At 57.4% G+C, this 16231-nt stretch overlaps 1 protein-coding gene across 1 annotated transcript in view; it reads left to right on the forward strand.

Moving 5' to 3' along the window:
• The window catches only part of LOC132321081 (tenascin-X-like), a 55952-nt gene that overhangs the window by 15215 nt on the left and 24506 nt on the right, over nt 1-16231 (forward strand). Inside the window, 9 exon segments of the mRNA XM_059834675.1 lie at nt 313-606; nt 2796-3089; nt 5598-5885; nt 6642-6935; nt 7828-8121; nt 10193-10480; nt 11553-11846; nt 12127-12420; nt 13177-13470. Coding sequence (XP_059690658.1) covers nt 313-606; nt 2796-3089; nt 5598-5885; nt 6642-6935; nt 7828-8121; nt 10193-10480; nt 11553-11846; nt 12127-12420; nt 13177-13470 — 2634 coding nt within the window.

The following is a 16231-nucleotide window of genomic DNA, read 5'->3' on the forward strand; positions in this document are numbered from 1 at the left end:
GGTGAGTGGGTGGAAGGAAGCATGGGTGGGTGGGAAGAGATGTGGATGGCTCGATGGATGGAAGGGGGGATGTCTGGCAGCTGGCTGCCGGGATTTCCTGCCAAAGGGCCGAGTGGAGGGATGATGGGCTGGGTGGACAACCATGTGGAGGGATGGGAAAGGGATGGAAGGGTGGATGGTGGGGTGAGTGGAGTGATGGGTGGGTGATTGGATGGAGGGACAGGCAGATAGCTTGATGGGTGGATGGTTGGGTGGCCGTATGGAGGGATGTCTGTTCTCAGCGTGTTCTGCACTGTGGTGTCCCTGTTGCAGCCCCAGCCCCACCAAAGGAGGAACCGCCATCGCAGCCAATGCTGGGCGAGCTCACGGCCCCTCATGTCACCCCCGAGTCCGTGGAGCTGGAGTGGAGCGTCCCCGAGGGCACCTTTGACTCCTTCACGGTGCAGTACAAGGATGCCCAAGGGCAGCCCCAGGTGCTGCCCGTGGAGGGTGGTTCCCACAGGGTGACGGTGCCTGGGCTGTCCCCGTCCCGCCGGTACAAGTTCAACCTGTACGGGGTGTGGGGTCGGAAACGTGTGGGCCCCATCTCCACCGATGCCATCACAGGTGAGGGTGGCTGTGGGTATGCTGTGGACCATGGGTTTGCAGTGGGCAGAAGCTTGGGTGAGGCCTGTGCTGAGTCACTTGGGCCTCTTGGGAAATGGGAATAGCTGTTGGGTGCTGATCTGGAGGTGGAGATGTGGATGGGCGCATGGAAGTTGGAAGGCTGAAGGGATAGACTGATGGATGGATGGATGGATGGATGGATGGATGGATGGATGGAAAGGTGGGTACTTGGAAGAGGTAGTGGCTTTTTTGGTGATTGATTGGTTAGATGGAGGGATGGAAGGAATAACGTTTGGATCATTGCCTGAATGCAAAATGGATGTTTGGCTCCTTGGTTGGTTGGTTGAATGGAGGCAAAGATGGATGGTTGGATTGTGGGATGGCCCCTCACTACGAGAAAGACATTGAGGTTCTGGAGCGCGTTCTAAGAGCAACAAAGCTGGTGAAGGCTCTAGAGAACAAGTCCTGTGAGGAGCATCTGGGGGAACTGGTGTTGTTCAGTCTGGAGAAGAGGAGGCTGAGGGGAGACCTTATCATTCTCTACAACTACCTGAAAGGAGGTTGTAGCCAAGGGGGCGTTGGTCTCTTTTCCCAAGTAACAAGTGATAGGACGAGAGGAAAGGGCCTCAAGTTGTGCCAGGGGAGGTTTAGATTGGCTATTAGGAGAAACGTCTTCACCCAAAGGGTTATCAAGCACTGGAACAGGCTGCCCAGGGAAGCAGTTGAGTCACCATCCCTGGAGGTATGGTTGGGTTGGATGAACAGCTGGAGGCACGGTTGTCTGGAAGCACGGGTGGGTGGAAGCTCGCGTGGGTGTAAGCACAGGTGTTCAGGTGAATAATGAGACTACTGAAGGAATGCACGGGTGGATGGTTGCATGGATCGTTGGGTTCCTGGATGCATGGACTGATGGGAGGGAGAAGGGTCTTGGAGAGATGATGGGTGAGTGGGTGGAAGGAAGCATGGTTGGGTGGGAAGAGATGTGGATGGCTCGATGGATGGATGGAGGGATGTCTGGCAGCTGGCTGCCGGGATTTCCTGCCAAAGGGCCGAGTGGAGGGATGATGGGCTGGGTGGAGAACCACGTGGAGGGATGGGGAATGGATGGAAGGGTGGATGGTGGGGTGAGTGGAGTGATGGGTGGGTGATTGGATGGAGGGACAGGCAGATAGCTTGATGGGTGGATGGTTGGGTGGCCGTACAGAGGGATGTCTGTCCCCAGTGTGACTTGCATTGTGCTGTCCCTGTTGCAGCCCCAGCCCCACCAAAGGAGGAACCGCCATCGCAGCCAATGCTGGGCGAGCTCACGGCCCCTCACGTCACCCCCGAGTCCGTGGAGCTGGAGTGGAGCGTCCGGGAGGGCACCTTTGACTCCTTCACGGTGCAGTACAAGGATGCCCAAGGGCAGCCCCAGGTGCTGCCCGTGGAGGGTGGTTCCCGCAGGGTGACGGTGCCTGGGCTGTCCCCGTCCCGCCGGTACAAGTTCAACCTGTACGGGGTGTGGGGTAGGAAACACGTGGGCCCCGTCTCCACTGACGCCATCACAGGTGAGGGCGCCCGTGGGCTCCTTCCATGTTCCCTATAAACCCAGGTTGTGCAGTAGGACCTGGCTTTGGGGCAGGGCCCTTGGGCAATGTGAGAAATGAGAACCTGTATTGGGGGATGGAATGAGGAGGAAGAAGAGATGGGAGCATGGATGTTTAGGAAGACGGAGGGTTGCGGGATAGATGAATGATGTGTGGGTTTGAGCATGGCTGGTTGGAATAAGGAATGGATGGTGGATGGATGCCTTGATGGAGCAGTAGGTGGAATAATGCCATGAGGATCAGGTGAGAATAGTTGGGTGATCGGATAGTGGCGAATAAAATGGGTTATTGTGAGAACGTACAGTTGGGGCAAGTTTTTAGGTGGGTGGGTGATCAGGTGGATGGATTGATGTCGAGATGGGTGAGAGGAAGGACATGGATGTCTGGATAGTTGGAAGGATGATGGGTTGAAGAGCGTTAAGGCTGGATGGAAGGACGGGTGGGAGTGTGCTTGAGCAAGATGTTAAATGGAGTGACAGTGAGTTGAACGTATGGATGGATGAGAGTATGGATGGATAGAGAAAAGGATGGACAGATGGAAGGATGAACAGATGGATAGACACTTTGATGTTTATGCCCTGCATTGTGCTGTCCCTGTTGCAGCCCCAGCCCCACCAAAGGAGGAACCGCCATCGCAGCCGATGCTGGGCGAGCTCACGGCCCCTCACGTCACCTCCGAGTCCGTGGAGCTGGAGTGGAGCGTCCCCGAGGGCACCTTTGACTCCTTCACGGTGCAGTACAAGGATGCCCAAGGGCAGCCCCAGGTGCTGCCCGTGGAGGGTGGTTCCCGCAGGGTGACGGTGCCTGGGCTGTCCCCGTCCCGCCGGTACAAGTTCAACCTGTACGGGGTGTGGGGTCGGAAACGTGTGGGCCCCATCTCCACCGATGCCATCACAGGTGAGGGTGGCTGTGGGTATGCTGTGGACCATGGGTTTGCAGTGGGCAGAAGCTTGGGTGAGGCCTGTGCTGAGTCACTTGGGCCTCTTGGGAAATGGGAATAGCTGTTGGGTGCTGATTTGGAGGTGGAGATGTGGATGGGCGCATGGAAGTTGGAAGGCTGAAGGGATAGACTGATGGATGGATGGATGGATGGATGGATGGATGGATGGATGGATGGAAAGGTGGGTACTTGGAAGAGATAGTGGCTTTTTTGGTGATTGATTGGTTACATGGAGGGATGGAAGGAATAACATTTGGATCATTGGCTGAATGCAAAATGGATGTTTGGCTCCTTGGCTGGTTGGTCGGATGGAGGCAAAGATGGATGGTTGGATTGTGGGATGGGCCCCTCACTACGAGAAAGACATTGAGGTTCTGGAGCGCGTTCTAAGAGCAACAAAGCTGGTGAAGGCTCTAGAGAACAAGTCCTGTGAGGAGCATCTGGGGGAACTGGTGTTGTTCAGTCTGGAGAAGAGGAGGCTGAGGGGAGACCTTATCATTCTCTACAACTACCTGAAAGGAGGTTGTAGCCAAGGGGGCGTTGGTCTCTTTTCCCAAGTAACAAGTGATAGGACGAGAGGAAAGGGCCTCAAGTTGTGCCAGGAGAGGTTTAGATTGGCTATTAGGAGAAACGTCTTCACCCAAAGGGTTATCAAGCACTGGAACAGGCTGCCCAGGGAAGCGGTTGAGTCACCATCCCTGGAGGTATGGTTGGGTTGGATGAACGGCTGGAGGCACGGTTGTCTGCAAGCACGGGTGGGTGGAAGCACAGGTGGTCAGGTGAATAATGAGACTACTGAAGGAATGCACGGGTGGATGGTTGCATGGATCGTTGGGTTCCTGGATGCATGGACTGATGGGAGGGAGAAGGGTCTTGGAGAGAAGATGGGTGAGTGGGTGGAAGGAAGCATGGTTGGGTGGGAAGAGATGTGGATGGCTCGATGGATGGATGGAGGGATGTCTGGCAGCTGGCTGCCGGGATTTCCTGCCAAAGGGCCGAGTGGAGGGATGATGGGCTGGGTGGACAACCATGTGGAGGGATGGGGAATGGATGGAAGGGTGGATGGTGGGGTGAGTGGAGTGATGGGTGGGTGATTGGATGGATGGAGGGACAGGCAGATAGCTTGATGGGTGGATGGTTGGGTGGCCGTACAGAGGGATGTCTGTCCTCAGCGTGTCCTGCATTGTGCTGTCCCTGTTGCAGCCCCAGCCCCACCAAAGGAGGAACCGCCATCGCAGCCAATGCTGGGCGAGCTCATGGCCCCTCACGTCACCCCCGAGTCCGTGGAGCTGGAGTGGAGCGTCCGGGAGGGCACCTTTGACTCCTTCACGGTGCAGTACAAGGATGCCCAAGGGCAGCCCCAGGTGCTGCCCGTGGAGGGTGGTTCCCGCAGGGTGACGGTGCCTGGGCTGTCCCCGTCCCGCCGGTACAAGTTCAACCTGTACGGGGTGTGGGGTCGGAAACGTGTGGGCCCCATCTCCACCGATGCCGTCACAGGTGAGGGCACCTGCGGGTTCCATCCATGTTCCCTTTGGGTGCTGGGTTTGGAGCAAGTCAGGAGCTTGGGCAGGTCCTTTGGCCTTGCAGGATATGGGAAGAGGCCGTGGCCCCTGATTTGGTGGTGGGTGTGGGTGCGTGCAGGGTCATAGGGATGGAGGGAGGTTTGAATGGAAGGGTGGCTGATTGGATGAGTGTGTGGGTGGTTGATTGGATGGCGGGCAGGTGGATGGCTGGTCGAGATTGGACGGGTGGGTGGGTGGATGTATGAGGGGTGGTTGGGATTGGATGGGTGAATGGATGGATGGATGGATGGGATTGGATGGATGGATGGATGGATGGATGGATGAATGGATGGGTGGTTGGATGGATGGATGGATTTCTGGATGGGTTGCTGGAGAAATGGTTGAGTGGTCTGATTGATGGCTGCTTGGATGAACGGCTGGAAGCACGGGTGTCTGGAAGCACGGGTGTCTGGAAGCACGGGTGGGTGGAAGCACGGGTGGGTGGAAGCACGGGTGGGTGGAAGCACGGGTGTTCAGGTGAATAATGAGACTGCTGAAGTAATGCACGGGTGGATGGTTGCATGGATCGTTGGGTTCCTGGATGCATGGACTGATGGGAGGGAGAAGGGTCTTGGAGAGATGATGGGTGAGTGGGTGGGAGGAAGCATGGGTGGGTGGGAAGAGATGTGGATGGCTCGATGGATGGAAGGGGGGATGTCTGGCAGCTGGCTGCCGGGATTTCCTGCCAAAGGGCCGAGTGGAGGGATGATGGGCTGGGTGGAGAACCATGTGGAGGGATGGGAAATGGATGGAAGGGTGGATGGTGGGGTGAGTGGAGTGATGGATGGGTGATTGGATGGAGGGACAGGCAGATAGCTTGATGGGTGGATGGTTGGGTGGCCGTATGGAGGGATGTCTGTCCCCAGCGTGACTTGCATTGTGCTGTCCCTGTTGCAGCCCCAGCCCCACCAAAGGAGGAACCGCCATCGCAGCCGATGCTGGGCGAGCTCACGGCCCCTCACGTCACCCCCGAGTCCGTGGAGCTGGAGTGGAGCGTCCCCGAGGGCACCTTTGACTCCTTCATGGTGCAGTACAAGGATGCCCAAGGGCAGCCCCAGGTGCTGCCCGTGGAGGGTGGTTCCCGCAGGGTGACGGTGCCTGGGCTGTCCCCGTCCCGCCGGTACAAGTTCAACCTGTACGGGGTGTGGGGTCGGAAGCGTGTGGGCCCCGTCTCCACCGACGCCGTCACAGGTGAGTGGAGCTGTGGGACCACCCGTGCCCCTCCTGTCCCGGGTTTGGAGTGTGGCAGGAGGTTGGGCGGGGCCCATCGAAGATCCTGGGCCCATGTGGGAAATGGGAACTTCTCCTTCGGGGTATTGATTGGGGGCGTGGTGGAGGGACGGGTGGAGGCGGGGTTGAAGGCTGTAACGGAGGGGGAGAGAGAGGGAAGCGTGGAGGGAGGGAGGGAGTGATGGGGGTACGGGTGGTGGGATGAGCGTGCAGCTCGATGGGTGAGGAGATGGATGGATGGATGGATGGATGGATGGATGGATGGTGGGTGGTTGGTTAATATGGTTGGATGGAAGATTGTTGATGGAAAAAGGACGGGGTTGGAGGGCTGGAGGCGTGGGTGGATGGATGGACAATGATCTGTAGAGCTGGATGAGTGTTTGGATGGTTGGTTGGATGGGTTGTTGGGTGGATGATCAGCCAGATGGATGGAAAGAAGGATGGGTGGTGGGATGTGCGTGTGGCTCGTTTGATGAGGAGATGGATGGATGGATACGTGGATGGAGGGATGATGGTGGGTGGTTGGTTAATAGGTTGATTGGATGGATGGATGATTGAACAGGTGGTTGCCTGGATAGATGGGTGTTTTGATGGAAGCGTGGATGTTGGATGGTTGGGTAGAAAAAAGGATGGATGGATGGATGGAGAAATGGATGGATGAATGTTTTGAGGGACGTATGGATGTTTAAGCCCTGCATTGTGCCCTGTCTGTTGCAGCTGCAGCCGAAACAGAGGAGGTACCGCCTTCGCAGCCGATGCTGGGCGAGCTCACGGCCCCTCACGTCACCCCCGAGTCCGTGGAGCTGGAGTGGAGCGTCCCCGAGGGCACGTTTGACTCCTTCACGGTGCAGTACAAGGATGCCCAAGGGCAGCCCCAGGTGCTGCCCGTGGAGGGTGGTTCCCGCAGGGTGACGGTGCCTGGGCTGTCCCCGTCCCGCCGGTACAAGTTCAACCTGTACGGGGTGTGGGGTCAGAAGCGTGTGGGCCCCGTCTCCACTGACGCCATCACAGGTGAGGGCACCTGTGGGCTCCATCCATGTTCCCTTTGGGTGCTGGGTTTGGAGCAAGTCAGGAGCCTTGGCAGGTCCTTTGGCCTTGCGGGATATGGGTAGAGGCCGTGGCCCCTGATTTGGTGGTGGGTGTGGGTGCGTGCAGGGTCATAGGGATGGAGGGAGGTTTGAATGGAAGGGTGGCTGATTGGATGAGTGTGTGGGTGGTTGATTGGATGGTGGGTAGGTGGATGGCTGGTCGAGTTTGGATGGGTGTGTGGGTGGGTGGATGTATGAGGGGTGGTTGGGATTGGATGGGTGAATGGATGGATGGATGGATGGATGGATGGATGGATGGATGGATTTCTGGATGGGTTGCTGGAGAAATGGTTGAGTGGTCTGATTGATGGCTGCTTGGATGAACGGCTGGAAGCACGGGTGTCTGGAAGCACGGGTGTCTGGAAGCATGGGTGGGTGGAAGCACGGGTGTTCAGGTGAATAATGAGACTACTGAAGGAATGCACGGGTGGATGGTTGCATGGATCGTTGGGTTCCTGGATGCATGGACTGATGGGAGGGAGAAGGGTCTTGGAGAGATGATGGGTGAGTGGGTGGAAGGAAGCATGGGTGGGTGGGAAGAGATGTGGATGGCTCGATGGATGGAAGGGGGGATGTCTGGCAGCTGGCTGCCGGGATTTCCTGCCAAAGGGCCGAGTGGAGGGATGATGGGCTGGGTGGAGAACCATGTGGAGGGATGGGAAATGGATGGAAAGGTGGATGGTGGGGTGAGTGGAGTGATGGATGGGTGATTGGATGGAGGGACAGGCAGATAGCTTGATGGGTGGATGGTTGGGTGGCCGTATGGAGGGATGTCTGTCCCCAGTGTGACTTGCATTGTGCTGTCCCTGTTGCAGCCCCAGCCCCACCAAAGGAGGAACCGCCATCGCAGCCGATGCTGGGCGAGCTCACGGCCCCTCACATCACCCCCGAGTCCGTGGAGCTGGAGTGGAGCGTCCCCGAGGGCACCTTTGACTCCTTCACGGTGCAGTACAAGGATGCCCAAGGGCAGCCCCAGGTGCTGCCCGTGGAGGGTGGTTCCCGCAGGGTGACGGTGCCTGGGCTGTCCCCGTCCCGCCGGTACAAGTTCAACCTATACGGGGTGTGGGGTCGGAAGCGTCTGGGCCCCGTCTCCACCGAGGCCGTCACAGGTGAGGGCGCCTGTGGGCTCCATCCATGTTCCCTTTGGGTGCTGGGTTTGGAGCAAGTCAGGAACCTTGGCAGGTCCTTTGGCCTTGCGGGATATGGGTAGAGGCCCTGGCCCCTGATTTGGTGGTGGGCGTGTGTGCGTGCAGGGTCATAGGGATGGAGGGAGGTTTGAATGGAAGGGTGGCTGATTGGATGGGTGTGTGGGTGGTTGATTGGATGGTGGGTAGGTGGATGGCTGGTCGAGATTGGATGGGTATGTGGTCGGGTGGATGTATGAGGGGTGGTTGGGATTGGATGGGTGAATGGATGGATGGATGGGATTGGATGGATGGATGGATGGATGAAGATTGTTGATGGGAAAAGGGTGGGACGGGAGGGCTGGAGGCCTGGGTGGATGCGTGGAAGAAAGAGCTGGAGAGCTGGATGAGTGTTTGGATGGTTGGTTGGACTGTTTGGTGGGTGGATGATCAGCTAGATGGATGGAAAGAAGGATGGGTGGTGGCAGGGACGGGTGGGTGGCTGGGTGGTGGCATGGCTGGGTGGTGGAATGAGTGTGTGGCTCGCTGGGTGAGGAGATGGATGGATGGATGGGTGATGGTGGGTGGTTGGTTAATAGGTTGATTGGATGGAGAGATGATTGAACAGGTAGTTGCCTGGATAGATGGGTGTTTGGATGGAAGGGTGTGTATAGGATGGTTGGGTAGAAAAATGGATGGATGGATGGATGGATGGATGGATGGATGGATGGACGATTTGAGGGTCATATGGATGTTTATGCCCTGTATTGTGCCCTCTCTGTTGCAGCTGTAGCCGAGCCAGAGGAGGAACCGCCATCGCAGCCGATGCTGGGCGAGCTCACGGCCCCTCACGTCACCCCCGAGTCCGTGGAGCTGGAGTGGAGTGTCCGGGAGGGCACCTTTGACTCCTTCACGGTGCAGTACAAGGATGCCCAAGGGCAGCCCCAGGTGCTGCCCGTGGAGGGTGGTTCCCGCAGGGTGACGGTGCCTGGGCTGTCCCCGTCCCGCCGGTACAAGTTCAACCTGTACGGGGTGTGGGGTCGGAAACGTGTGGGCCCCATCTCCACCGAGGCCGTCACAGGTGAGGGCGCCTGTGGGCTCCATCCATGTTCCCTTTGGGTGCGGTTATTGAGCAAGTCAGGAACCTTGGCAGGTCCTTTGGCCTTGCGGGATATGGGAAGAGGCCCTGGCCCCTGATTTGGTGGTGGGTGTGGGTGCGTGCAGGGTCACAGGGATGGAGGGAGGTTTGAATGGAAGGGTGGCTGATTGGATGAGTGTGTGGGTGGTTGATTGGATGGCGGGCAGGTGGATGGCTGGTCGAGATTGGACGGGTGGGTGGGTGGATGTATGAGGGGTGGTTGGGATTGGATGGGTGAATGGATGGATGGATGGATGGGATTGGATGGATGGATGGATGGATGGATGGATGGATGGATGAATGGATGGGTGGTTGGATGGATGGATGGATTTCTGGATGGGTTGCTGGAGAAATGGTTGAGTGGTCTGATTGATGGCTGCTTGGATGAACGGCTGGAAGCACGGGTGTCTGGAAGCACGGGTGTCTGGAAGCACGGGTGGGTGGAAGCACGGGTGGGTGGAAGCACGGCTGGGTGGAAGCACGGGTGTTCAGGTGAATAATGAGACTACTGAAGGAATGCACGGGTGGATGGTTGCATGGATCGTTGGGTTCCTGGATGCATGGACTGATGGGAGGGAGAAGGGTCTTGGAGAGATGATGGGTGAGTGGGTGGAAGGAAGCATGGGTGGGTGGGAAGAGATGTGGATGGCTCGATGGATGGAAGGGGGGATGTCTGGCAGCTGGCTGCCGGGATTTCCTGCCAAAGGGCCGAGTGGAGGGATGATGGGCTGGGTGGAGAACCATGTGGAGGGATGGGGAATGGATGGAAGGGTGGATGGTGGGGTGAGTGGAGTGATGGGTGGGTGATTGGATGGAGGGACAGGCAGATAGCTTGATGGGTGGATGGTTGGGTGGCCGTACAGAGGGATGTCTGTCCCCAGTGTGTCTTGCATTGTGCTGTCCCTGTTGCAGCCCCAGCCCCACCAAAGGAGGAACTGCCATCGCAGCCGATGCTGGGCGAGCTCACGGCCCCTCACGTCACCCCCGAGTCCGTGGAGCTGGAGTGGAGCGTCCCCGAGGGCACCTTTGACTCCTTCATGGTGCAGTACAAGGATGCCCAAGGGCAGCCCCAGGTGCTGCCCGTGGAGGGTGGTTCCCGCAGGGTGACGGTGCCTGGGCTGTCCCCGTCCCGCCGGTACAAGTTCAACCTGTACGGGGTGTGGGGTCGGAAACGTGTGGGCCCCATCTCCACCGACGCCGTCACAGGTGAGGGCGCCTGTGGGCTCCATCCATGTTCCCTTGGGCGCTGTTTTGGAGCGTGGCAGGAGTTTGTCCAGCGGGGACATCTCTTGAGTGTGGAATGTTGGGTGGACGTAGGGATGGGAGCAGGCAAGAGAGAGGGATGGATGGTTGGCTGGCTGGTCAGGTGGGTGGAGGGATGAATGTGTGTCTGATGGTTGGGTGATTGGCTTTTTGAATGGCTGGATGGGTGGATGAATACCTGAATGGTTGAATGGATGCAGGGCTGGATGGCTGGGTGGATTTTTGTCCAGATGGATCAAAGAAAGTTGATGGGATGACGAGTGGTTGGGTGGATGTTTGGAAGCAATGGCTGCAGGGAGGGTGAAATGCATGGAGGAATGCTTGTGTGGAGAGAGAGATGAGTGGATGGAGGGGTGCATGAGCGAATGGTCCAAGAGCTGGAAGTGTGGGTGTTGAGATGGGTGGTTGGATGGACCGAAGGTCAGATGAATGGCTGGACAGCTTGTTGGAGGGATGAATGGATTGATAAGAAGTCGAGGGAGAACTGGAGAGAGTGGTGGGGGAGAAATGGCGCCGTTAATGGTTGTCTGGCTGAATGCATGGATGGATGGATGAAGATTGTTGATGGGAAAAGGGTGGGACGGGAGGGCTGGAGGCCTGGGTGGATGCGTGGAAGAAAGAGCTGGAGAGCTGGATGAGTGTTTGGATGGTTGGTTGGACTGTTTGGTGGGTGGATGATCAGCTAGATGGATGGAAAGAAGGGTGGGTGGTGGGAGGGACGGGTGGGTGGCTGGGTGGTGGCATGGCTGGGTGGTGGGATGAGTGTGTGGCTCGCTGGGTGAGGAGATGGATGGATGGATGGATGATGGTGGGTGGTTGGTTAATAGGTTGATTGGATGGAGAGATGATTGAACAGGTGGTTGCCTGGATAGATGGGTGTTTGGATGGAAGTGTGTGTATAGGATGGTTGGGTAGAAAAATGGATGGATGGATGGATGGATGGATGGATGGATGGATGGATGATTTGAGGGTCATATGGATGTTTATGCCCTGTATTGTGCCCTCTCTGTTGCAGCTGCAGCCGAGCCAGAGGAGGAACCGCCATCGCAGCCGATGCTGGGCGAGCTCACGGCACCTCATGTCACCCCCGAGTCCGTGGAGCTGGAGTGGAGCGTCCCCGAGGGCACCTTTGACTCCTTCACGGTGCAGTACAAGGATGCCCAAGGGCAGCCCCAGGTGCTGCCCGTGGAGGGTGGTTCCCGCAGGGTGACGGTGCCTGGGCTGTCCCCGTCCCGCCGGTACAAGTTCAACCTGTACGGGGTGTGGGGTCGGAAACGTGTGGGCCCCATCTCCACCGATGCCGTCACAGGTGAGGTTCTTTACAGGTCCTGCCCATGTCCCATTTGGGTGCTGGGTTTGGAGTGTGGCAGGAGCTGGGACAGGGGTTGTTCTGGTGCCTTGGGTCTTGTTGCAAGTAGGAGGAGTTTTTTAGTACTTCCTAGGGGAGTGAGGGAGACATGGGAGCAGGCAAGGCTGGAGGGATGGATGGATGGATGGATATATCAATGGAAAAATGTTTGTTGGTTGGAGGATGGATGAATGGATGTCTTGGTGGATGTTTATTCCATGCCTGGTGCCCTCTCTTGTAGCTATGTCCGAGCCGGAGGAGGAACCCCCATCGCAGCCGATGCTGGGCGAGCTGAGAGCCCCTCATGTCACCCCCGAGTCCGTGGAGCTGGAGTGGAGCGTCCCCGAGGGCACCTTTGACTCCTTCACGGTGCAGTACAAGGATGCCCAAGGGCAGCCCCAGGTGCTGCCCGTGGAGGGTGGTTCCCGCAGGGTGACGGTGCCTGGGCTGTCCCCGTCCCGCCGGTACAAGTTCAACCTGTACGGGGTGTGGGGTCGGAAACGTGTGGGCCCCATCTCCACCGACGCCGTCACAGGTGAGTGGGGCTGTGGGAGCACCCGTGCCCCTCCTGTCCCGGGTTTGGAGTGTGGCAGGAGGTTGGGCGGGGCCCATCGAAAATCCTGGGCCCATGTGGGAACTGGGAACTTCTCTTGGGGGGTGTTGATTGGGGGCGTGGTGGAGGGGCGGGTGCAGGCGGGGTTGAAGGCTGTAATGGAGGGGGAGAGAGAGGGAAGCGTGGAGGGAGGGAGGGAGTGATGGGGGTACGGGTGGTGGGATGAGCGTGCGGCTCGCGGGGTGAGGAGATGGATGGATGGATACGTGGATGGATGGATGGATGGTGGGTGGTTGGTTAATATGGTTGGACGGAAGATTGTTGATGGAAAAAGGACGGGATTGGAGGGCTGGATGCCTGAGTGGATGGATGGACAATGATCTGTAGAGCTGGATGAGTGTTTGGATGGTTGGTTGGATGGGTTGTTGGGTGGATGATCAGCCAGATGGATGGAACGAAAGATGTGTGGTGGGATGTGCGTGTGGCGCATTGGGTGAGGAGATGGATGGATGGATACGTGGATGGAGGGATGATGGTGGGTGATGGGTTAATAGGTTGATTGGATGGATGGAAGAACGAATGGGTGGTTGCCTGCCTAGATGGGTGTTTTGATGGAAGCGTGGATTTGGGATTGTTGGGTAGTAAAAAGGATGGATGGATGGATGGAGAAATGGATGGATGAATGTTTTGAGGGGCGTATGGATGTTTATGCTCTGCACTGCTCACTCTTTGTTGCAGCTGCAGCCGAGCCAGAGGAGGAACTGCCATCGCAGCCGATGCTGGGCGAGCTCACGGCGTCCCAGGTCACCCCCGAGTCCGTGGAGCTGGAGTGGAGCGTCCCCGAGGGCACCTTTGACTCCTTCACGGTGCAGTACAAGGATGCCCAAGGGCAGCCCCAGGTGCTGCCCGTGGAGGGTGGTTCCCGCAGGGTGACGGTGCCTGGGCTGTCCCCGTCCCGCCGGTACAAGTTCAACCTGTACGGGGTGTGGGGTCGGAAACGTGTGGGCCCCGTCTCCACCGATGCCATCACAGGTGAGGGCATCTGCAGGTCCTGTCCATGTCCCCTCTGAACGCTGGTTTTGGTTGTGGCAGAAGCTGGGACAGGGTTCATGGTGGTGCTTTGGGCCTTGTGGGAAATGGGAACAGTTTTTTAGTGCTTCCTCGAGGATGTATGGATGGGAACCTTCAACGCTGGAGGGATGGAGGGTTGGAAGTGAAGTTGGGTGGATGGAAGATCAGGCAGCAGATATCTAGAATCATAGAATCATTTATGTTTGGAAAGAGCTTTAAAATCATCGAGTCCAACGTTTATTTGGTTGACTAGATGCGTGGACAGATAGGTGGCTGTATAGTTTGGAGCTGCGTCAAGTGAAGTTCAGGTTGGACATGTGGAAAAGATTCTTCTCTGAGAGGGTGGTCGGTCGCTGGAACAGGCTCCCCAGGGAAGTGCTCACGGCACTGAGCCCGTCAGAGTTCAAGAAGTGTCTGGGTGCCGCTCTTAATCATAGGGTTTAGTGTTAGGTAGTCCTGGGAGGAGCAGGGAGTTGGACTCGATGATCCTTGTGGGTCCCTTCCAACTCGAGATATTCTATGATTGTATGGAAGGGTTTTTTGATGGATTAATGGATGCACGGATGGCTTTTTGGGCGTAGGGATGGATGGTTGGTTAGATGGGTGGTTGAATCCCTAGATGAATTAGTGGAGGCAGGGATAGATGGTAGGATTACTGACTGGATCTTGTGTGGATGGGTTTGTGGCATTCCAAAGATGACATGATGGTGTGGGTGGTTGGATGGAGGCACGATGGTGTGGGAGGATGGAAGAATGTGTGAGTGGATGGCTAGATGGCCAGTTGGCTGGGTGGTGGTGTGGCTGGAGGCTGAAATGAATGGGTAAGTGGTTGGACAGTTGATGGGTGGAGTGGATTCAAGGACTGACTGAAGGAAAAAGGTGAGGATGGACGGATGGATGGATGGACGGACTGGTGGGTGTTTAGGCCCTGTGTTGTGCCCTGTGTTGCAGCTCCAACTGAGCCAGAGGAAGAATCCCCATCGCAGCCGATGCTGGGCGAGCTCACGGCCCCTCATGTCACCCCCGAGTCCGTGGAGCTGGAGTGGAGCGTCCCCGAGGGCACCTTTGACTCCTTCACGGTGCAGTACAAGGATGCCCAAGGGCAGCCCCAGGTGCTGCCCGTGGAGGGTGGTTCCCGCAGGGTGACGGTGCCTGGGCTGTCCCCGTCCCGCCGGTACAAGTTCAACCTGTACGGGGTGTGGGGTCGGAAACGTGTGGGCCCCATCTCCACCGACGCCGTCACAGGTGAGTGGTGCTGTGGGACCACCCGTGCCCCTCCTGTCCCGGGTTTGGAGTGTGGCAGGAGCTTGGGCAGGGCCCATCGAAGATCCTGGGCCCATGTGGGAACTGGGAACTTCTCTTGGGGGGTGTTGATTGGGGGCGTGGTGGAGGGACGGGTGGAGGCGGGGTTGAAGGCTGTAATGGAGGGGGAGAGTGAGGGAAGCGTGGAGGGAGGGAGGGAGTGATGGGGGTACGGGTGGTGGGATGAGCGTGCGGCTCGCTGGGTAAGGAGATGGATGGATGCATGGGTGGATGGATGGATGGATGGTGGGGGGTTGGTTAATATGGTTGGATGGAAGATTGTTGATGGAAAAAGGACGGGATTGGAGGGCTGGATGCCTGAGTGGATGAATGGACAATGATCTGTAGAGCTGGATGAGTGTTTGTATGGTTGGTTGGACGTGTTGGTGGGTGGATGATCAGCCAGATGGATGGAAAGAAGGATGGGTGGTGGGATGTGTGTGTGGCGCGGTGGGTGAGGAGATGGATTGGTGGATGGAGGGATGATGGTGGGTGATGGGTTAATATGTTGATTGGATGGATGGAAGAATGAATGGGTGGTTGCCTGGATAGATGGGTGTTTTGATGGAAGGGTGGATGATAGGATGGTTGCGTAGAGGAATGGATTCAAGGACTGGTGGGTGGAAGAGTGGAGGGAAAAACGGTTGATCGGAGGGATGGACGTATGGACGGTTGTAGGGAGAACTGGAGGGAGAGAATGTTGCACGGGCAGTTAGACAAAGGGCTTGGTGGGTGGCTGAAGGAAATGACGAAGACAAGGCTTAATGAATGGCTGACGACATGGGTGACCAAAACCCGGCCTTAAAGAGTCGATAGAGAGTTTGTTTGGGTGATATGTCTGATGGTTGGATGATTAGATGGATGAGAGGAGAGAGAGATGGTGAGTGGAAGGATGCACGTGTGGGTGGTTGGAAGGCTGATGGGTAGAACCGCATGAGGGATGGATGGAAGGCCAGGTGGGTGGATGCTTGGGTGAACTGATAGCTGGAGGGTCGATTAGTTGAGTGTATGCGTGGATGGATAGGTGGATTGTTGGTAGAAAAATGGATGGATGGATGGATGGATGGATGGATGGATGGATGGATGGATGTTTTGAGGAAGGTATGAATGTTTATGCTCTGCCTTGCTCACTCTTTTTTGAAACTGCAGCTGAACCAGAGGAAGAATCCCCATCGCAGCCGATGCTGGGCGAGCTCACGGCCCCTCATGTCACCCCCGAGTCCGTGGAGCTGGAGTGGAGCGTCCCCGAGGGCACCTTTGACTCCTTCACGGTGCAGTACAAGGATGCCCAAGGGCAGCCCCAGGTGCTGCCCGTGGAGGGTGGTTCCCGCAGGGTGACGGTGCCTGGGCTGTCCCCGTCCCGCCGGTACAAGTTCAACCTGTACGGGGTGTGGGGTCGGAAACGTGTGGGCCCCATCTC

This window comes from Gavia stellata, unplaced genomic scaffold, assembly GCF_030936135.1.
Source record: "Gavia stellata isolate bGavSte3 unplaced genomic scaffold, bGavSte3.hap2 HAP2_SCAFFOLD_398, whole genome shotgun sequence".
Taxonomy (NCBI): Eukaryota; Metazoa; Chordata; class Aves; order Gaviiformes; family Gaviidae; genus Gavia; species Gavia stellata.